The 22,457-nt window shown below is 44.4% G+C and overlaps 1 protein-coding gene across 2 annotated transcripts in view; it reads right to left on the bottom strand.

The window, feature by feature from the left end:
- Positions 1 to 10,470: 10,470 nt before the first annotated feature.
- Positions 10,471 to 22,457, bottom strand: part of LOC125452808 (myelin and lymphocyte protein-like) — a 33,163-nt gene continuing 21,176 nt past the window's right edge. Inside the window, exons 1-4 of one of the 2 annotated variants that reach the window (XM_048531679.1) lie at positions 21,698 to 21,797; positions 17,949 to 18,116; positions 15,990 to 16,115; positions 10,471 to 11,380 (exon numbers count right to left, since the gene is read on the bottom strand). In XM_048531679.1, coding sequence (XP_048387636.1) covers positions 11,303 to 11,380; positions 15,990 to 16,115; positions 17,949 to 18,116; positions 21,698 to 21,781 — 456 coding nt within the window. In that variant the 5' untranslated portion in view covers positions 21,782 to 21,797 and the 3' untranslated portion in view covers positions 10,471 to 11,302. Of the gene's footprint in view, positions 11,381 to 15,989; positions 16,116 to 17,948; positions 18,117 to 21,697; positions 21,798 to 22,457 lie in introns of those variants that run through there. The other variant, XM_059645726.1, reaches the window with a different exon arrangement.

Here is a 22,457-nt window from a genome sequence, read left to right as displayed (position 1 = left end):
AGTTCTGTCCTGGAGTCGGTGATTCATCCTGACCAAACCTGTGCTGTGCCGGGCAGGAAGATCGCAGAGAGCCTCGCGCTCATCAGGGATACAATCGCCTACGTACAGGACAGGCGCGTGGACACCTGCCTCGTCAGCCTGGACCAGGAGAAGGCCTTCAACAGGGTCTTTCATGCTTACATGAGGGACGTCCTCTCCAAATTGGGGTTCGGGGAGGGCATCTGCAATTGGATCCGGCTGCTCTACGCCAACATCGTTAGCGCAGTCTCGATCAACGGGTGGGAATCGGACAGTTTTCCTGTCAGATCTGGAGTCAGGCAGGGCTGCCCGCTCTTTCCTGCCTTGTTCGTGTGCTGTGAGAAGCCCTTCGCCGCATCCATCAGGAAGGATGTGAGCCTGAAGGGGGTGACTATCCCAGGCAGCGGACGCCTTCAGGTCAAGACCTCCCTGTACATGGACGATGTTGCCGTCTTCTGCAACGACCGATCGTCGGTCGATGAGTAGACTATTGTACATCTGCGGCCAGTTTGAACTGGCCTCGGGTGCCAAAGTCAATCGGGGTAAGAGCGAGGTCATGTTCTTCGGGAACTGGGACAACTGCTCCTTCATCCCCTTCACCGTCAGGACAGACTACCTGAAGGTGCTGGGTGTTTGGTTTGGTGGAGCTGGGGCGTGCACTAAGACTTGGGAGGAGCGTATCACCAACTTGAAGCAGAAGCTGGGCAGGTGGACGCTCCGGTCCCTCTCCATCGCGGGTAAGAACCTGGTTGTCAGGTGCGAGGGGTTTTCGGTACTGTTGTATGTGGCGCAGGCCTGGCCTATTCCCTGGACCTGCGCCGCTGCAGTCACCCGGGCCATCTTCCACTTCATTTGGGGGTCGAGGATGGACCGGGTCCGCAGAGACACCATGTACAAAGACCTGGAGAATGGGGGAAAGGGCGTACCGAACGCTACCCTCGCCCTGACAGCTACCCTTTGTGTGCGGCTGCATCAAGCTGTGCGTAGATCCTCAGTACGCAAACACCAAGTGTCACTACTTACTGAGGTTCTACCTGTCCCCGGTGTTGCGAAGGATGGGCCTGGCCTCGTTGCCGCGGAACGCTCCAAGTAGTTGGACCGTTCCGTACCACCTGTCCTTCGTGGAGAAATTTTTGAAGGGAAACACCTTTGACCACAAGGCCGTCAGGCAGTGGTCAGCACGTAGTATCCTCAGGACCCTTCGGGAAAAGGAGAGGGTGGATCCCGTCATGTGGTTCCCCACGCAGACTGCCAAAGTCGTTTAGCAGAATGCCTCATCGCCAGAACTTTCAAACAAGCACAAGGACATTGCTTGGCTGGCGGTGAGAGGGGCTCTGCCAGTGAGATCCTTTATGCATGCACGGAATCTCTGCGCCACCACATGCTGCCCTCGAGGTGGCTGCAGGGAGGACGAGACTGTTGATCACCTCCTTCTGGAGCGTGCCTATGCGCAGGAGGTTTGGAGGGGGAGGCAGTGGTATTTGTCGAGGTTCGTCCCGAGCAGCTCCGTGATGCGGGACTCCGTGCTCTACGGGCTGTTTCCCGGGACGCACACCAAGACCAACATCAACTGCGCCTGGAGGACCATCAATGCGGTGAAAGACGCTCTTTGGCCTGCTCGCAACTTGCTGGTCTGCCAGCTGAAAGAACTGACCCCGACCGAATGTTGCAGACTGGCGCACTCCAAGGTCCAGGACTACGTGCTGAGGGACGCGCTAAAGCTTGGGGCAGCCGCCGCCAAGGCGCGGTGGGGAAAGACCACGGTATGAAACCCCTCGTCCAGAATAGCAAAAAGGGCCCTATCTGGTACCTGGGCCCAGCTGGCGCCTTCCCCAACTGGTCAGGGGGCCAACTGGGACTGTGCCGGGTGAGGACTGCCGGGGTATTTTCTTTGCTTTGTTTTTTTTCTTCTTTGTTTGTTTTTTTCCTTTAGTTGGTGTATGTACCCCCTGGGTAACCCGAAGCGGCTTGCATGACTGGGTAGGTGTATAAATATGTTTTATTTTTTGTACAAAGTATAAAGTATATTTTGAATAAAGTATATTTTTTGAATTAAAAAAAAGTGACGAAACGCCTGAAAACGAACCTTCCAGCTCAGCGAGCAAACTCACATCCAGAACCTCAACCTGAGCCACAAATCTTCTCCAAAACTCGCTAAAAAGACCTTCCGTTCCAATACTTTGCGGATCAAAAGCCATTGCTTTTCAGTTGCCATCTCCAAATTCCATTCCTTAACTACTGACACCTCTGAGAGTCATGAAGGCGTACAACATGGAAACAAATCCTTCGGTCCAACTCCTCCTTGCCGACTCGATTTCCTAAATTAATCCAGTCCCATTTGCCAGCATTTGGCCCATATTCCTCTCAGCCCTTCCTATTCATGTACCCACCCAGATGCCTTTTGCAGTCATTGTACCAGCCCCCACCACTCCTTCTGGCAGCTCATTCCATACATGCACCACCTAGCAATTGTTTGAAATTGTAGTGGCCTTTTTGCAAACTGGGTGTCACACCTGAGCTTGAGATAAGTTTCCAATCCCAAATTTGTTTCCTGGCGAACACTGTTTTCATGCAAACAAGTAAACTCCGAACATAGACTGGTTGTTCAGCTCCAACACAACGCTGTGTCAATCAGTAACATCATGGCTGATCTGATTTTTACCTCAAATCCATATTCCTTCTTAGCTCCAATCCTTTGGAATCCCTAGTTAGCCAGGAATCTATTTACTTCTGCCATAAAAATATTCAAGAACCCTGCCTCCCCTGTGCTCTCCAAGGAAGAGAATTCCATACAAATCTCTGAGAATAAGAAGGATCCTCCTCTTAAATTGGAAACTATCTTATTTTACAACTGTGTCACCTAGTTGTTACATCTCCCACCAGAAAAAAAATTGTCTAAACTCCAGTGGATACAGGTCCAACCTGTTCAATATTTCTTCATAAAGTTAGGCTCACATCCTCTGCACTGCTTCTAAAACAATTTCATTCTCTCTTAACGAAGGAGACTTCAACTGTGCACAATACAAGATGTGATTTCACCAATGCCCACTGTGGCAAAACATCACTATTTTATCTTCTATTCCCCTGGGAATAAACAACAACATTCCATTTGCAGTCCGAATAACTTACTGCACCTGCATATTAACATTCATTTGATTCATGTACCAGATCTCCCAGATCCCTCCATGCTTCAGAGTTCTTCAATCTCTCTCCATTTTAATGATGTGCTGCTTTTTTAATCTTCCTGCCAAAGAGGACAAGTTCACATTTTTCCACAGTATACGCCATCTTTTGCCAACTCACTTAACCTACAAATATCTCTTTGCAGTCTTTTTAGGCCATCTTCGCAACATGTTTTCCCGTCAAACTTTGTGTCATCTGCAAATGTAGCAAGCATATATTTAATCCACATCATTGATCTGGATTGCAAACATTGAAGCCTCCACACTGATCTGTGAGATGCTCCACTCATTCCATCTTGCCAATCTGAAAATGGCCTATTTATCTCCACTCTCTGTTCCCTTCAGCAAAGCAATCATCTACCTATACTAATATGTTATTCCCCAAACCACGAGCTCTTCCTTTGTTCAGTAACCTTTGATGTAGGCCCTTATCAAATGCCTTCTGAAATTCCAAGTACTCCGCATCCATGGAACCCCCTTTATCCGTGTTACTTGCTACTTCCTCAAAGAATTCTATTTCATAGTTTTACAAAACCATGTTGATCCTGCCTGATTCCACTGAGATTTTCTAAGTGCCCTGCTATAACCTCCTTAAGAATAGATTCAATTCCATTCACCTCAATTAATCATAAAGAAACCCTACACGCTTTTGTTACACTGAGACTGATCTTTTTTGTTCATTCAGGGGATGTGGACATCCCTGATTGGGCCAGTATTTATTGTCCATCCCTCATGGCCCTTGAGAAGCTGTTGGTCAACTGCCACCCTAAACCACTGCAGTCCATGTGCTGCCAATAGACCACAATGTGGTTAGAGAGGCAATTCCAAGATTGTGACCCAACAACATTAAAGAAAAAGGTGAAGAGTGGATATGAGGGGTAGTTGCAACATGCCAATTCACAGCCAACCCCACTTCCCTTCTAGCCTTTAACCTACTTTGGCTCCAGATAAAGCAACAACTTGATTTTAAAGCTTCCATCCACTGCAAATCATTCCAGAACGTCATCACTCGCTAACTCTGTAATCTCCTCCAGCCTCACAAACATTTTAAGGTGTCCACACTTCCCATTTCTGTCATTTTTGCTTTCCTAATTTTAATCACTCCGATTCCTGCTCAGCCAAAAAATGTAGGCCCACCTTATCTGGGCTCCATGTCACGTCTCCGGGCTTCCTTGCTATCCCAGCTACACCCGCTGCTCTGGTCTGACATAACAAATGGCATGGTGGCTCAGTGGTTAGCACTGTTGCCTTGCAAGGCCAGGGACCCGGGTTCAACTCCAGCCTCGGGTGACTGTCGTGTGGAGCTTGAACATTCTCCCCGTGTCTGCATAGGTTTCCTCCAGATGCTCCGGTTTCCTCCCACAGTCCAAAGATGTGCAGGCTAGGTGGATTGGCCATGGGAAATTGCCCGTAGTCTTCGGGGATGCGTAGATTAGATGTGTTAGCCATGGGAAATGCAATGTTACAGGGAAAGGGTAGGGGAATGGGTCTGGGTGGGATGCTCTTAGGAGGATCAGTGTGGACTTCTTGGGCCTAATGGCCTGTTTCCACAGCGTAGGGATTCTATGATTGTGACAACCTGCAGGTCTAATTGTATAGGGAGGGCTTCCTTCCATCAAGTCTGCCCCTCAACCTGTTAAAGGGTGTACAGCACTTTGTTGGTTTGGGGCCACCCTGTATAAATTTGACTGATTTCCAAACTTTGATGGTCCGTACCTCAGCCACAGCCGTTGGAATACCTTTGCTACAGCTCCCCAGTTCTCGAGATCACTTTCTTCCTTCAGAACAATCTGTCTGTTTGACTAAACCTTTGATCATTCAATATCATATTCCTTTGGGGTCAATTTTCCAACTCCTCTCCTCCCCCTCCCCCTCTAGCAGATATGTTGTTTCCGGCCTGGAGGGGTGCGGGGTTTGTAAATAGCTCAAGTGAGTATCTCCACACTTTGCCTTCCAGTCTCAGTTAAACAGGAAGTCTGCTCCTCAGCTCATTAACGCAGCAGCTGCATACTCCCACTCAAGAACAGTCTTTTTAAAAATTACCCAGTTTGCAATCAACCTTTAATCTAGGGATGAACAGTGTGAACTACACCCTGTACCCAAGTACAATGTGTCCCCTGTTGTCATACTTTATGTTATAATGCTACTGTTAAGCACATTAAGATGTTTCATTATAATAAAGAAGCCACAAAAAGCATAAGTTGATTGGTATAATCCAGTCTCTAGTGTCCCAGGCCCAACCATCTTCAGCTGCTTCATCAATGACCTTCCCTCCATCATAAGTTCAGAAGTGGTAATGCTTGCTGATGATTACACAATGTTCAGCACCATTCCCAACTCCTCAGATACTGAAGCAGTCTGTGTCCAAATGCAACAAGTTCTGGACAATACCCAGAGGCAAGTGATCTTCGTGCCACACAAATGCCAGGCAATGACCATCTCCAATAAAAGACAGTCTAGCCACTGCCCCTTGACATTCAATGGTGTCACCATCACTAAATGCCCCACTATCAACATCTTGGGGGTCACAATTCACGAGACACTCAACTGGGATCACCACAAAGACACATTGGCTTCAAGTGCAGGTCAGAGGTTAATGATGCTGTAGCAAGGAACACACCTCCTTACTCCCCAAAACCTGTCCATCATCTACAAAACACAACTCATTAGTGTGCTGGAATACTCCCCACTGTCCTGGATGGGTGCACCATCCAGGACAAAGCAACCAGCTTGGTTGGAAGAACATCCACAAGCATCCACTCCCTGCACCACCGATGCTCAAGAACAACTGTGTGTACTGGGGAGGCAATGGCCTACTGGCATTATCGCTGGGCAATTAACCCAGAAACTCAGATAATGTACTGGGACCTGGGTTCAAATCCTGCCAAAACAGATGATGGAATTTGAAATCAATAAAAAATCTGTAATTTAGAATCTAATGATGACCATGAAACCATTGCTGATTGTCAGGAAAACAACATCTGGTTCATTAACATCCTTTAGTGAGGGAAATCTGCTACCTTTGCCTGATCTGGCATTTGCAATATGGTTGACTCCAAACTGACATCTGGGCAATTAGGGATGGGCAATAAATGCTGGCCCAGCCAAAGCTACCACATCCCGTGAGCAATTTAAAAAATCTTCATGCTGCACTGCACAAATTCACCAAAGATCCTTAGACAGCGCCTTCCAAACTCACAACCACTTCCATCCAGAAGGACAAGAGCAGCAGATATATGGGAGCACCAGCATCTGCTTATTTTGCTCTGAGCCACTCACTGTCCTGACCTGGAAATATATCACCATTCCTTCACTGTCACTGGGTCAAAATCCTGGAATTCCCTCCCTAAAGGCATTGAGGGTCAACCCACAGCCTGTGGACTGCAGTGGTTGAAGAAAGCAGTTCACTATCACCTTCTCAAGGGCAATAAGAGATGCACAATAAAAATGCACTTTCTCCATATGTGAATAAATAAAAGACATGCATTTGTCATGCTATCTTTTGAAAGTCAAGTTCCATGCTGTACAGAGAGTAGCATGAGATTCAGCTGCACAAAGAGACAAATAAAGCATGACAAAGCTGTATTAATAAGGAACCCATATTGACTACTTAGAGACAGCAAGAACTGCAGATGCTGGAGACAGAGATAACATAGTGTGGAGCTGGAAGAATACAGCAAGTCGGGCAGCATCAGAGGAACAGGCAAATTGATGTTTCAGGTCGGAACCCTTCTTCAGAAATAGAGAGGGGGAAGGGAGCTTGGAAATAGATAGACAGAGGAACGTTGGGGCTGGGGAAGGGAGACGGGATCCAACCCCACAACCAGGGATATATTTTCCTCCCCATCCCTGTCTGCCTTTTGTAGGGACCACTCACTCCGTGACTCCCTCGTCAGCTTTGCACTCCCCATTAACCCCACCACCGCCAGCACCTTTGCTTGCAACCACAGGAAGTGTGACACCTGCCCCTACACCTCCCCCCCTCACCTTTAGTCAAGGCCCAAAACAAACCTTCCACATCAGACAGGGGTTCACCTGTACATCTGCCAACTTGGTCTACTGTATCGGCTGCTGTCAGTGTGGCCTCCTCTACATTAGTGAAACGAAGTATAGACTCAGACACCATTTCACAGAGCACCTGCACTCTGTACACAACAAAAGACAACACCTTCCAATTGCCAGCCATTTTAACTACCCTTCCGACTCCCTGGGTGACATGTCCATCCTGGTCATCCTCCAGTGTCACAGTGATGCCACCCAGAAACTGGAGGAGCAGCCACTCATATTCTGCCTCAGGAGACTACAGCCCAATGGCCTAAATATTGAATTCATAGTTTTAAAATCCCCCCACCCCCAGCCTCAACCCACGTCCGACCCTCCCTCTCATCTCTGCCTCCTTGACCTGATACAACCTGTCCATCTTCTCTCCCACCTACCTGCCCCCCCATCTCACTGACCAATCCCCACCACACCTTATTTGCACTCACCTGTCACCATCTCACCTAACTGCCCCCAGCCAAACCCCTCCTGTCTCTATTTATTTCAGAGCCCCCTTCCCCTTCCCCGTTCCTGAAGAAGAATCCTGACTCAAAAGGTCAACTTTCCTGCTCTTCTATGCTACCTGGCCTGCTGTGTTTCTCCAGCTCCATACCGTTTGGATTACTCATGCAATTATAAATCCTGTTTTGTTTCAAGCCGTTTTTAAGGCCCACAAATTTCACACTCAGCCAAGAACCTCACAGTATACAAATGCATTCTGTTACAATTGCTGATGACACTGCTAAACTTTTGCAAAGGTCTGGCTTTCTGCCTCAATGCAGGTGTTCTTCCCCTTTGGCCATACCCCTGCCACCCGCAGTAATCCTGTGGCACGTCAACGTCATCAGCCACGTCTCCCTCTGCACTGTTTGCCCTTCAATGGACCGCTCCAAGTTCCCAGGACTGACCGTGGCTGTCACCTTCCCACTATAACCCATCTCCATGCACCATGTCTGCCTGATACCCAACATGCAGCTCCCATCAACTCCCCAGTTACCTAAACAAGGCCCTCTACAAGCCCTTACTAAGTGCCTCAGCGAACCTAACGGCTGTCTTTGATGGCATGCTGGTTGGCACTGGTATTTTCATAGGATCATAAGAAGCAGGAGCAGTTAATTCAGTCCCTCAACCTTGCTCCACCTTTCAGTCTTTTCTGAGCACACAACTAATAGAACAAAGAAGGGAGAACTAGTGGATGTGGTGCATTTGGATTTCAAGAAGCTTTTGATAAGGTCCCCTCATAAGAGATTAATAAGCAGAGCAGATGGAAAAGGACTAATATATTCATATGGATTGAGAATTGAGTGGCAACAGGAAACAGACTGGGATTCAATGGGACTTTTTCCAAGTGGCTGCCTGTGACTAGTAGGATACCACAACGATCGATGTTTGGGTTCCCAGCTGTTCCTGATATACATATATAAATGACCTGTATGAGGGAAGCTAACACAGCTTTTCCAAGCTTGCTAATAAAATTAAACTGGGCAGGGTTGTGAGCTGTCAGAAGGCACAAGGAGACGTCAAGGTGATTTTGACGAGGCAAACACTGGCAGATGCCCGACAACGGTGTTAAATATGAAGTTATACACTTTGGTGAGAAAAGCAGAAAGGAGGAGTCTTATTTAAATAGTGATACATGGGAATCATGGATGTAAATAGGGCTCTGGATATTCGTGTACACCAGGCCATGAAAGTAGAAAGGCAGGTGCAGCATGCAATTTGGGAGGTAAAAATGGCCTATTGGCCTTCGTTGCAAGAGGATTTTGAGTTCAGAAGTAGATCTTATTACAGCTACACGGGACCTTAGTGGGGCCACACCTGGAGCACTGTGTGTAGTTTTGGTCTCGCTACTTACCAACAGATGTACTTGCCATATAGAGAGTACAGCAGAGGTTCACAGAGCTGACATTGAGGACTGTGCTAATGAGGAGCGATTGATTCAACTGGGTGTGATTTCACTGGAGTTTAGAAGGAAGAGATAGGGGGTGTGATTGAAACCTATGAAATTCTAATAGAGCTGGAGCAGTGGTTAGCACGGCTACCTCACAGTGCCAGGGACCCAGGTTCAATTCCACCCTCAGACACTGTCTGTGTGGAGTTTGCACATTCTCCCCGTGTCTGTGCAGGTTTCCTCCGGGTGCTCTGGTTTCCTCCCACAGTCCAAAGATGTGCAGGCTAGGTGGATTGGCCATGCTAAACTGCCCACAGTGTTCAGGGATGTGTAGATTAGGTGGGTTATAGGGGAATGGGTCTGGGTGGGATTCTCTGAGGGTCAGTGTGGGCTTGTTGGGCCAAAGGACCCGTCTCCACACTGTAGTGGTTCTATGGATAAGATGAAGGGATGATGTTTTCCCTGGTTGAAGAGCCTAGAACCAGGGCTCACTGTCTCAGGATACAGGATGAACTATATGGGACTGAGATGAGGAGAAACCTCTTCACTCAACGTGTGGAGAACCTATTGAATTCTCTACAACAGAAGGCTGTGGAAGTTGAGTCATTGAATATATTTAGGAAAGAGCCAGAAAATTATTAGATTTTCAAGACATCAAGGGGATAGGATGAAAGTGGGAATATAACAATCAGATAGAGAATCAACCACAATCATATTGAATGGTTGAGCAGGCTCAAAGGACTGAATAGTCTACTTCTGCTCTTAGTTTCTATCTTTTTATTTATTTATAACCCTGAGTATTCAGAAATCTGAGTGCAAAATTGAAAGTGCCAGTTCATAACAGCACTGAGCTATTGGAGATCCTGTCCTTCCGAGGTTCCACCTGGCCTTAAATTCACACAAACGATCCCACGACCATATTTTGAAGCGGGCCAGAAGAGTTCTCGATGGTACCCTGGCCAATATTTAATTTTGAACAAAAAACACTAAATAAACAGATTACCTGCGCAATGTCACAGAGTTTTTGCTGTTATCAGTTATAATGTTGCAACAGGGACTGCACTTCAAAAATATCTCATTGGTATGAATTGCTTTAGAACAGCCTGAGATTTTGTAATGTGCTCCTTAGAGATAAACATTTTATTGTCTTGCATTTTGATAGTTGACGATTTTCTAATTTTTTCTAAAGCATGAAATAACTACAGTAGGTACAAAGAACAGCTAATAATGCAATGAATTTGACAATACAGTTTGATAGAGTACTTTTATTAACCAATATCAAAAAACGCAAAAAATGCTTTATGCATGTGTGAGCAAGGCATTAAAAAAATTTGACTTTGGTAAATTCATCTCACAGCAAAATATTAAATTGTTGCAAAACACTTTGGTAAAATAAATGATAGATACCAAGATATTCTTGTAAATGCAATGAAAATGTTTGAGAACTACTGTACATTCTTCTCATACAACGCTTGGTTATGAAGCTTCCCCTGGGTGAACAATGTGGAAAAAGATTGGGCAGAAAGATTGCACAGTATTTATGGTAGATTCTCAATTTCCAGTCCACTGAAATTAATAGGAAGGCGGTCAGTTAAGCTCCCATAAAAACCAAAAGTACTGTGGATGTTGTAAATCCGGAGCAAAAACAAAGTTGCTGGAAAATCTCAGCAGGTCGGGCAGTATCTGTGAAGGAAAAAACAGAGTTAACGTTTCAGATCCAGTGACCTGCTGAGCTTGTCCAGCAACTTTCCTTTCACTCCAGATAGGCTCCCTTATCAGGTGGCCTTTTCCAACATTTTCCTAAGCTACCTGTTAAGCACAAATAGGAAATTCCACATTGGGGGATCAGGCCACCATTCAAGTCTCTGAGGATACAAGATTGACCAGCCATTTGGCTTTCCTATCACAGCCTCAAATCAAGAGGCGATCTTCTACACACATCTTTAGAATGTGATTTTAAAAATGTTTACAAGATTTCTTGGCTTTCATATGTGTTTTGCATGGTGTTGATAAAACATGATATATTAGTGCTTATTTACATAGGATTGAATGTATTTAATATTCCTGACGATATATAAATGCCATGCTTACAATAAAAAATATGTGAATCAATATTAGTGAAAGTAATTGGCAACTTTCGTAAGATGTTTTTATTCGTTGCTTGTCTCGATGCTCATGAAGCAGATTTCCATCTATGGATCGATACTATCGCATGCACGGTGTATAGGAAGGTAGCCAGAAATGCAAACACCTGAAAGAATGAGACACAGAAATATTTGACACCAGCATAATGTCTGAAATAAGGACATTTTTCACCAATGGATTCATGCCGTTTTAAAAACAGACTTTGCACTACTTTCTGTTCTGCACCTAGAAATATTCCTGTAATATTTCCCAACTCAAGAAAGCACACAAGTGCTTCTGGTATTTATGCTGTGGTGCCCAAGCATCACAGAGTAGTTCGGCGCCAATTTTAATCCTGCTCTCAGATGGCCGAACATGCTGAGAGTGGTAGTACAGGAACTGCAATGGTGCTCCGAAAGGGAAGGAGCTCAGAGGCAGATCCTTCTCTTGATTATCAGTATTCAGTGATCCCCATGATAATGATCAGAGGGAGACAGAACTTGACTCAATTGCAATGCTCTCAGGAGCATCTACACCCTGACTTTCTTATCTGAAGTTGTTATTGTGGCAAAGAACGGGCAAGGGAAGGCAAGAATTTCACCTTCAATTATGGTGAAAGAAATTTGGATCTCAATAATTGTCAAGGTGAACGTCATCACTGATGAAGATCATTTTAACCACAAAACATGGCTTCTTTAATGTCAGGTGGAAGTTTACATTATTTGAAATTCGCAGAGGCAACCCAGCCTTCTTCTCACCCAACCTCCTTCATGTTTAATGGAGATGCTGCAGTGATCAACCCTTCTTCCTAACCACCAAGCATTCCTTTCTTTTCTCACCAGCTAACAGAGAGACACACACTATCAGAACTTTCAATCCAAAGACTCCAGGCAGGGAAGAAATAATGTGCATGTTGTATGAATGGCAACATCACAAACAGCGAGGACAGGTACATAAACCTTTGCTGTTCACTCCCAGAACCCACGTCAGTAATTGTCCAAGGCCCCAGTGTCAGCATGACACACTCCCAGGTAATTAATGGTGAGTAATGCTACCCCAAGACAAAAACTGAGGCCTAATTCAGATGAGCAGCTCCGTCCCAGACACCTCAGTGTAAGCTTGCATTGATCAATAATACTTTTGTCGGCAATCCGACAAAAGGAATGAAGAGATGTATCCTAGGGAGGAGATTGCTGGCCACAGGTGAAGTGCCAGATGACTGGCGGATACCTAGTTTGGCACCTTTGTTCAAGAAGGGCAGGAGGGATAGGCCAGGTAATTTACAGGCCAGTTAGACAGATGTCAATGCTAGGGAAATTGTAAGAAAAATTTTGAGGGGCAGGATTAATCATTTGGAAAGGCAGGGTTTGATCAGGAATAGTCAGCACAGGCTTGTTAAAGAAATCCTGTCTGGCTAATTGAGTTGTTTTTTTTTGAAAAGGTGACCAAAGGTACTGAGAGATAGCAAGAACTGCAGATGCTGGAACAAAAGACAACGCAGTGTGGAGCTGGAGGAACACAGGGGGCCAGGCAGCACCAGAGGAGCAGGGAAGTTCACGTTTCGGGTCAGGATGCTACGTTAACTTTCCTGCTCCTCTGACGCTGCCTGGACTGCTGTATTCCTCCAGCTCCACACTGTGTGGTCACCAAATGTACTGGTGTGTGTAAGCAGTTGGTATGGATTATGTGGACTTCAGTAAGGCCTTTGATAGGGTCCCACATGGAAGGCTGGTCTAAAAAGTAAAAGCCCTTGGGATCCAAGGCAAGTTGTCAAATTGGACCCTAAATGGCCTTACAAATAGGAGGCAGAGTGTAATGGCAGAGGGACATTTTTGTGATTGAAAGCCTGTGACCAGTTGTGTACCAAAAGGATCAATGCTAGGACCTTTGTTGTTTGTTATGTACATTAACAACTTGGGTGTGAATGTGGAAGATATAATTAGTAAGTTTGCAGTTGACACGAAAATTGGTGACGTTGCTGATAGTGAGGAGGATGGTCTCAGTCTACAAGATAATAAAGTGTGAAGCTGGATGAACACAGCAGGCCAAGCAGCATCTCAGGAGCACAAAAGCTGACATTTCGGGCCTAGACCCTTCATCAGAGAGGGGGATGGGGTGACCATTCTTTAGATGACATGTCCATCATGATCCTCCTGCAGTGCCACAATGATGCCACCCGAAAGTTGCAGGAACAGCAACTCATATTCCGCTTGGGAACCCTGCAGCCCAATGGTATCAATGTGGACTTCACCAGCTTCAAAATCTCCCCTTCCCCCACCGCATCCCAAAACTAGCCCAGTTCGTCCCCTCCCCCCACTGCATCACACAACCAGCCCAGCTCTTCCCCTCCACCCACTGCATCCCAAAACCAGCTCAGTCTGTCTCTGCCTCCCTAACCTGTTCTTCCTCTCACCCATCCCTTCCGCCCACCTCAAGCCATATCTCCATTTCCTACCTACTAACCTCATCCCACCTCCTTGACCTGTCCATCTTCCCTGGACTGACCTATCCCCTCCCCACCTCCCCACCTATACTCTCCTCTCCACCTATCTTCTTTTCTCTCCATCTTCGGTCCGCCTCCCCCCTCTCCCTATTTATTCCAGAACCCTCACCCCATCCCCCTCTCTGATGAAGGGTCTAGGCCCGAAACGTCAGCTCTTGTGCTCCTGAGATGCTGCTTGGCCTGCTGTGTTCATCCAGCTTCACACTTTATTATCTTGGATTCTCCAGCATCTGCAGTTCCCATTATCTCTGGCCTCAGTCTACAGTCTGACATTGATCAGTTGGTAAGAGAGATAATGGGAACTGCAGATGCTGGAGAATTCCAAGATAATAAAATGTGAGGCTGGATGAACACATCTGTGTTCAGTTGCTCTGATGAAGGGTCTAGGCCCGAAACGGCAGCTTTTGTGCTCCTGAGATGCTGCTTGGCCTGCTGTGTTCATCCAGCCTCACATTTTATTATCTTGATCAGTTGGTAAACTGGGTAAAGGAATGGCATTTGGAATTTCATCTTGGTAAGTGCAAAGTAATGCATTTTGGGAGGTCTAACGAGGGAGGGACATGCACAGTGAGGGAGTATTAAGGAACAAAAGGGAAATTACTGTACACACCCACAGATCCAGAAGTGCAGGTAGACAGGATGGTGAAGAAGGCATATGGGATGCTTACCTTTATTAGCTGGGGCATAGATTATGGGAACAAGGATTTCTTGTTACAATGCTTTAAAACATTGGTTAAGCCATAGATGGAATACTGTGTGCAGTTCTGGTTGCCAAACTATCGGAAGGAGGTGATTGCACTGGAGAGGGTGCAGATCAGATTCACCAGGATGTTGTCTAGAATGACAAGTCTGAGTTATGAGAAGAGACAGGATAGTCTGGGGTTGCAACCCTGATTGAGGTAGACAAAACTATGAGAGACATAGACAGCATTAGTCATGAGAAGCTTTTTCCTTTCATCAACATGTCTAAGACTGAGGAGGGCATTAGTTTAAGGTAAGGGCTAAGTGGTTTAGCGGAGACCTGAGAAAAGCAAGATTCACCGAGAGGGTGTTAAAAAATATTGATTGCACTGCCTGAGAGAGTGATGGAGGCAGGAACTTGTGCGACATTTAAGATGCATTAAGATGAGCATTAAAATGTCACGACATAGAAGGCTATGGATTAAGTGCAGGCAAATGGGGTTCATGTAGCTTGTTAGCCGGCATTGGCATGGTGAGCCAAAGGGCCTGTTTAACTATATGTGTTATATGACTCCATGGCTTTTTAAACCTTGATTCCTTAACTGGTTAAAAGTACATATACCTCAGCCTTGAATATACTTCAGGACACAATCTGTACAGCTCTCTGAGGTCAAGAATATCACACATCTATTTCCATCTGTGAAAGGAAATTCCCCCTTCTTCCTGTCTCAGGTGAGTGAAATTATACCCTGTAGTTGCAGACTGTCCCACCTCTACCTCTACCCTGTCAGTCTCCTAATAATCTTGGATGTTTCGATAAGGTGGCCTCTCTTTCTACTAGGTTCCATTTCAACTCATCAACCACTCCTCATTTCTCCCTCCATAGCTGGAATCACCCCACAAACCTTCTCTGGACTCCAATGCCAACATTTTTTTTCAATAAGGGGACCAAATCCATTCACATTTCAGATCATGAAGGGCTGTAGGACAGTGAAATGTTACAGATATGAAGGTCAGGCTATGGATGAAGCTGGAAACAAGGATGAGAATTTAGATAGCAAGGCATTGCCAAATCAGAAGACAATGTATTTCAGCGAGCGTTGGGTCACAGGCTGAATGGGAATCAGAGCAAGTTGCTTCTTGAGCAGCAGAGCTTCTGAAGAGCGCAGGGTGGAAGATGCGAGTGTATGGGGATAGTTAAGTCCAGGGGCGGCTAAGCAATAAATGAGGATTTCATCAACAGATAAGCTAAGGCAGGAGTATGAAAGTGGTATTGGAGGCCGATACTTACACTGGAAATAGAGAAGATAGGAAGTAGAATTAAAGCAGATTAATGTGAATCTACTGAAGGCACCTACAGGCTTTGTCACATGAGCTTTCTTTTGAAAGGCATTGACAAGTCCTTTACAGATTTTCTGCAGCCTGAAAACACTATTACTTTCTTCATAACAACTGGAAGTATACTGTCTACTTCTTTAACATAGTCTGGATTCCATGAACAGTGCAGATACCACAAAAGTGGCAACATGTTAGCAAATGCATGATAACTTACTGAAGTAGAAATGTTGAATTTGTACAGTTCAGAATTGGGGTTAAAAAAAAACCAATGTGTGACACTAGCTTCCATGACTGCAGCACTTAAATATAACATAGCTGCAAAAATGTGGTAGAAGACATCCTGGAAGAGAAAACACAGATTGAACAATTAATTCACACTATCATTCCCAAAAGTTTCAGCTGACAAATGCACAGACAGAAGCTTAAGTCCCAATAGGAATGTTTCAGCCAGGCTTTCTACCCACATTTATCATTGCAAAAGTATACTTTATTCATAAATGATCAAGTACAAGGACCCGAAACATTTCAGTCTGACATTGCAGAAAATACATCGGATTTTGACATTTGCCAATGAGCTTCACTCCAGCTCAGTAAAAAGGCCATGAGGTAACTATCATCTGGTATAGAGAGTAATGATCCTCAGGTACACACAATAATCAGCCTTAGGTACATGGTAAGAGTGGCCACCGCACAGCCCTTGTGGAGACAAAGTCCCACCTTCACATTGAGAACAATCTCCATCGTGTTGTGTGGCACTATCACTGTGATAAATGGGACAGACTTTGAACCAATCTAGAAACTCAAGACTGGGTATCTATGAGGTTATGTGGGCCATCAACAGAAGCAGAATTATACTCCAGCACAATCTGTAACCTCATGGCCTGGCATATCCCCCACTCAAACATTACCATCAAACCAAGGAATCCACTCTGGTTCAGTTGAGAGTGCAGGAGGGCGTGCCAGGAGCACCACCAGACATACCTGAAAATGGCGCACCTATCTGGTGAGGTTACCAAACAGGATTACTTAGAAGCCAAATGGCATCGGCAGCAAATTATAGACAGAATTAAACAATCCCATAGCCAATGGATCAGATCTAAGCTCTGCAGTCCTGCCACATCCAGTCGTGAATGGTGGTGGACAATTAAACATCTCACTGGAGGAGGAGGGAGCTCCACAAATATCCCCATCCTTAATGATGGAAGAGTCCAGCACATCAGAACAAAACCTAAGGCTGAAGCATTTGCAACATTCTTTGGCCAGAAGTGCCAAGTAGATGATCCATTTCAGCCTCCTCCAGTGGCCCCCAGCATTACAGATACCAGTCTTCAGCCAATTTGATTCACTCCACGTGATACAAAGGAACAGTTGGAGACACTGGATACTGCAAAGGCTATGGGCTCTGACAACATTCCAGCAATAGTACCAAAAAAGCCATCAGAGTAATAACCATTTTCCCACATTGACACTCCAGGGGTGCCCTCTGACATGTACGGGATTAAGTCACTGTTCCAAAAGGACACTCTGACCTAGCTATACTTTAAAGCACTTCAGAAAAGTAACCAATTCGTATGCCACTATTAAAGATCCATGCTATAAAAAATAAAGTAAAAATATATATCAATCAGACATGTTTCATGACACTAGATAAATTATTTTTATTTGTATCAAACTCGGAAATGAAAATTTGGCGACAGAGGTTTATAACACTGATTAGCTGCATAGTGCCTGTGCTTTTACTTTGAAAGTGCAAACCTTACATACACAAGCTCCCTGCACTTTCTTGAAATCTTCAGCCAATATTTATCTTTCAACCAACATCACTCAAACAAATTCTCTGGTCATTATCACATTGCTATTATCACAGTGCTTGCTATGCACAAATTGGCTACTGTTTTTATACATTACAACAACGCCACACCTGCATTCTGGGCTTGGAGGCTTATTCTACATCCTGAGCACCACCTTCCTACTCTGCTACCCACCCACCAAACTTCCACCACCTTGGCTAGCCAAAACGTTTGGGAGATAAAATCTCCTCCCTTCACAAATGGGGTAGATCTTAACTTTGCCAAATGCTATATAACTGCTCATAGTGCACACACAGTAGAGAAATAAGAAAAAATAAACTGCATATTCTGTTGTCTAATGCAAAAGCCTTAAAATAACTTACCAGTCCAGTCAATAAGGATAAACTGCCCTGAAATCCGCACATGTAGAACATGAATAGACAAGTGGTTATAACAAAGCAGAAGACCGATACAAACATCAACCAGGCTTGGAGTGGTGGATATGGAATTTTAGAAGAAGCCACAAGGATCCAAACAAGGCCACCAAAAACCTAAAATAGACATTGTCAACAAAATTTAGATGCAAAACTTCTATTCAATCTCATAGAAAGATTTTTTTCTGTTCTTCTTTACTGCCAGTAATCAATATGTTTCTACATAAGGGGTGTGTCTATTGTTATTCTCTAAGAGCTTGGTGAATTAAATAATTTCAACAGTGAGATATAAAAAAAACTATTATTATCACAAACATACTTTAGATGATTTTTGTGTCACTCAGTCATCTGGCAACACTATCACATGCTCAAAAAGTAGTTATAGATGATGGTACAAAATTACAATCACAACTTATGATTAGCTCAGTCTCCTTAATGGCAGACCTATAGTTTCTTAGATGAGTTGATGAAAATCTTGTAAAACAGAGAATTCTCTGTACGTTGTCAAATTACCAGAAGGTTGATCCTCAAGTAGAATTGAAGTTGGCACAGATTGGAGGAAGGGGAATCCTTCTCACATTTTAAGGAGTGGTTGTTTATTATTTTGACTGTTTAAGTTACTTGTAGCCAGCTCAATACCATTCTGAATCTTGAAAAGACCATACCATCTTATTTTCTGTAGTTTAGATTTTAGACTGAGATTGGGGGGTGGGGGAGGCAGTTTTAAAAGGATTGTGGAAGGAATTGCTACACTTTTACAAACAAGTTACTGAAATTCAATGCATGTGGTATTTATACAGATGCTTTGTTCAAGCAATGGCGGAAGATATTTGTAGGGGCCTAGCAGCAGAGGAGTTGTACAGAGTGAAATTTGGCTAGAAACAGGTAGCTGATTGGTTTATGAAATTATAACCAATTGTGACTGTGAAAACTTACTGATTGGTTCCTGGTAGCTACATGGTTTGTCCTGGCAAACCAAAAGGATCATCTCTGTGGACCCTGTACTATTAAACTGGGGTTCCCAGTTTGTTTTTCATTCACCTATAAACACAATGTAACTTTTGTCTATTTGTGTTTGCCTGCGTGTATCTAGGGATTTTAAAACAAAATTAGTGTTTTAACTAGAAGAGCATATGTTAATAATTTAGAATTGTTTGCTTGTGATTAGTATTTATTTCTTTATTTGTGATGAATTGCAGTTCTTGTTAAGTACAGAAACCTGGTCAGTATTTCCTGTAAACTTAATACCATAGAAGAGGTAAAGTGGGGACTTGGCTCATGTACTTTGTGCATTCTGTTCTGTACTAGTAAGACAAACTTAAAATACTCAAATAGGCTTTTTTTCCAGCAGAATAATTGATCAGTACTTTTACAAATAGGTAGCTTGCAATTTGAAAAATTAGGTTTTCTATTGCTAAGAGTGCTAACATCACAAAGGAGAAAACAGGTTTTTTCCATTTTCACACTTCCAGCTGAGTTTACTCAAACCATCAGGACCAGGGATGTTATTTGCCTTTGTCCTATTTAGTTTGTCAAATGCTTTGACCCTGCAGTAATTGTCCCTGTTGTAGAGTCTATTACCCTTCCATTAGCATCTTACTGAGCTGGGATGTTTACTGTGTCTTCCACCATGAAGAACGATGCAAAGTATGAATTAGCTACCACTCCCCTGCCCCCTGTTATTAAATCTCCACTGCATCCTCCAATGGGCACATACTTACTGTAGTTGTTCTCTTTCCATGAGACCATAAGGTATAGGAGCGGAATCAGGCCATTCAGCCCATTGAGTCTGCTCTGCCATTTGATCATGTTTGATATGTTTCTCAACCCTATTCGCCTGCCTTCTCCTTGTAACCCTTGGTCCCTTCACTAATCCTTTTAAAGATGTAGGCCTTTTAAGACACACCTCCTTTTCCTTTGTACCTGTTATTCTGGAATGGTGAATACCCTTGAACATTGGGTTCTCACACTGCAATCATGACTCCAAAAAAGCTCTGAAGTAATATTCATTTGTGGTTCCATTTGTAGTTCTGCTTTCTAATTTAAGCCCGAGCTGTTCGTAATTGTTAACTTTTCATCTTTTAATCATGTTTTTTATACAGAGGTTGGTAGGTGCTTGGAATGTGCTGCCGGGGGGTGGTAGAAACAGATACGATAGCAATAATTAAGAGGCATTTACTTGACACATGAACAGCAGGGAATAGAGGGATGCAGATCATGGGCAGGCAGATAGGATTATGGTGGCAGCACTGTCAGCACAAACACGTTGGACCAAAGATCTGTTCCTGTGCTACACTGTTCTATGTTCTATGTAATCTCACAGCAGATCCTCTCTCCTGGTCCTTTATATGACCTTATTACATACATGGACCACAAGAACTGGATTCTTCCCCTTCTACTCCAAGTTCCTCTCCAGCCCAGATGATATGTCCTCAACTGTAGCACCAGATAAGCAACACAATATTTGGGGCTCTCTGTCTTTGCTGCAGTGGGCTATACCTATTCCCCTAACTATGTTACCCTCTGGAGGAATGGAGATGCAATGTCCTGGGGAACAGAGGAACACTGTCCTGTGAGGTGGAGCAGTAGTGTCTTGGGGAATGGTCAACATGTGTTAACATGACATCACGTGTGTGTTCAGCCCTGAGATGTATGGCCTGATGACTGCACAGGGTGCTTCACAGAGAGCTGTATGCACAAACTTTGCTCAGTGGTGTCGCAAGTTTATGTCTGAGGGCCTCTGAAATTAGGTATGTGTGTCAGAGCATGAGGACCTGGGTGAGCTAAGGTTGGATTGCCAAAGGTGAGAGTCAATATTCTATTATCTCATAGGGTTTCATTGAAAGTAAGGATCGATTCATCATGAGAATGGATGGATCAGTGTTAGGAGAGGCCTTGAACTTTGATAGTTAGGGGAAAAATAGGGCCATAAACTTACACAAGACTGGAATCAATGGAATGAGAGGGACGATCAAGGGTATAGGGATAACAGGAATCAAAACAATAAAACATAACCCAGGAAAGTTGTTGAGTTACAGGGGAAGGGACAACTATATTGCTCCTCATAGTCAAAGTGAAGTAAATTGTGATTTTGGCAGAAAGCTGCCTGCGACTGGCAGTAAAGGAAACACCCAAAGTCGGTGGAAGCTTTTTTGGGTGGCCTTAGTTAATCATTTCTTGTGAACTGAAGATGAAACCTGTTAATGATGAGTCCAACGTCTGGTAATGAAACAGCTTCACCCGGAATACATAAGCCCATAAGAAAAAGGAACAGGAATAGGCCATTCAGCCCCTTGAGTCTGTTCTGCCATTCAGTAGGATCATGGCTGACCCATCATCCCTCACATCCACTTTCCTGCTCTTTCCCTGTAGCCTCTGATTCCCCTTCTGATCAAGAATCTATCTCAGCCTTAAATACACACAGGGATTCTGTCTCTTCCATCCCCTCCTTCCTGTTTATTCTGTGGCACTGTACCTACGACTCCATGTCTTGAATTCTCTACACTCTTTTCTACTTGTTTTCTTTGATGGACCTCTCTGCTTCAACTAGCCCCATTACACATGTTCCCTATATACTGATCAGGATATAACCGTTCGAGCAAACATACATTGCAATTGAAAGCACGAGTACATACAAATAAACAATTAACACTAATATGTTAGCCTCACATGTTAGCAAAATAACATGCATTACTCACAAATTCAAAGATCATCAGGCTCTCTGGACATGATATGAACACTTTACACCCAGATGGTATGGGATTCTCTGAAGAAGCTGGCATGGTGTTAACTGCTGCGTGTAAGAAGTTGCAACGGTAGAGATTGCCAGGCTAGTGCAAGTGAGGTTAGCAGCTCTCTGAGCTCAGGCCATTTATATCCTCGCTTTATCTTTATTGCACCAATGCCTTACCTGTTATGTGGGGCTGTACATAGGGACAACAAGGGGTCAGACAGTGATTGTGTTTAGGCTTCCTTTGAACATCATGCCCAGCAAGGGCGGGGCACCATTCTGGGAAAAGAATGAGCTCCACTGGCAGTTTCGGAACTCACATCATCTCCAGCTCCCCACCGCCCCCTGTGCTCACTGATGCATCGATACACCATTGCATTAATTTTAAAATTCAGATCAGCATTTTCAAATTTCACACCCCCACAAACACATGCCGCAACCCTTCCCACAACCACCTCTGTAATTGCCTTCACTCCAATAATCTTCTGCTTTTACTGCAATCCTCACATTCCGGGTCTTCGTACATCACACAGTTTAATAGTTTCACCACTGGTGATGGTGCACTCGGTTGCGGACTGCCAAGCTCTGAAATTGAGTCTGTAAACCTCTAAATGCTTTACATTTCTTTCATACATTAAAATGAGCTTATTTGAGCACATTTTGTCACCTACCTGAGTCAGTCTGCCTGCCTCCTGAATCCAAGTGTCAAATTTTACTCCTGCATTTGG

The sequence above is a fragment of the Stegostoma tigrinum genome, chromosome 4, assembly GCF_030684315.1.
Source record: "Stegostoma tigrinum isolate sSteTig4 chromosome 4, sSteTig4.hap1, whole genome shotgun sequence".
Classification (NCBI taxonomy): Eukaryota; Metazoa; Chordata; class Chondrichthyes; order Orectolobiformes; family Stegostomatidae; genus Stegostoma; species Stegostoma tigrinum.
The sequence above is the reverse complement of the archived record's forward strand: the minus strand, read 5'-3'. Positions and strand labels throughout refer to the sequence as shown.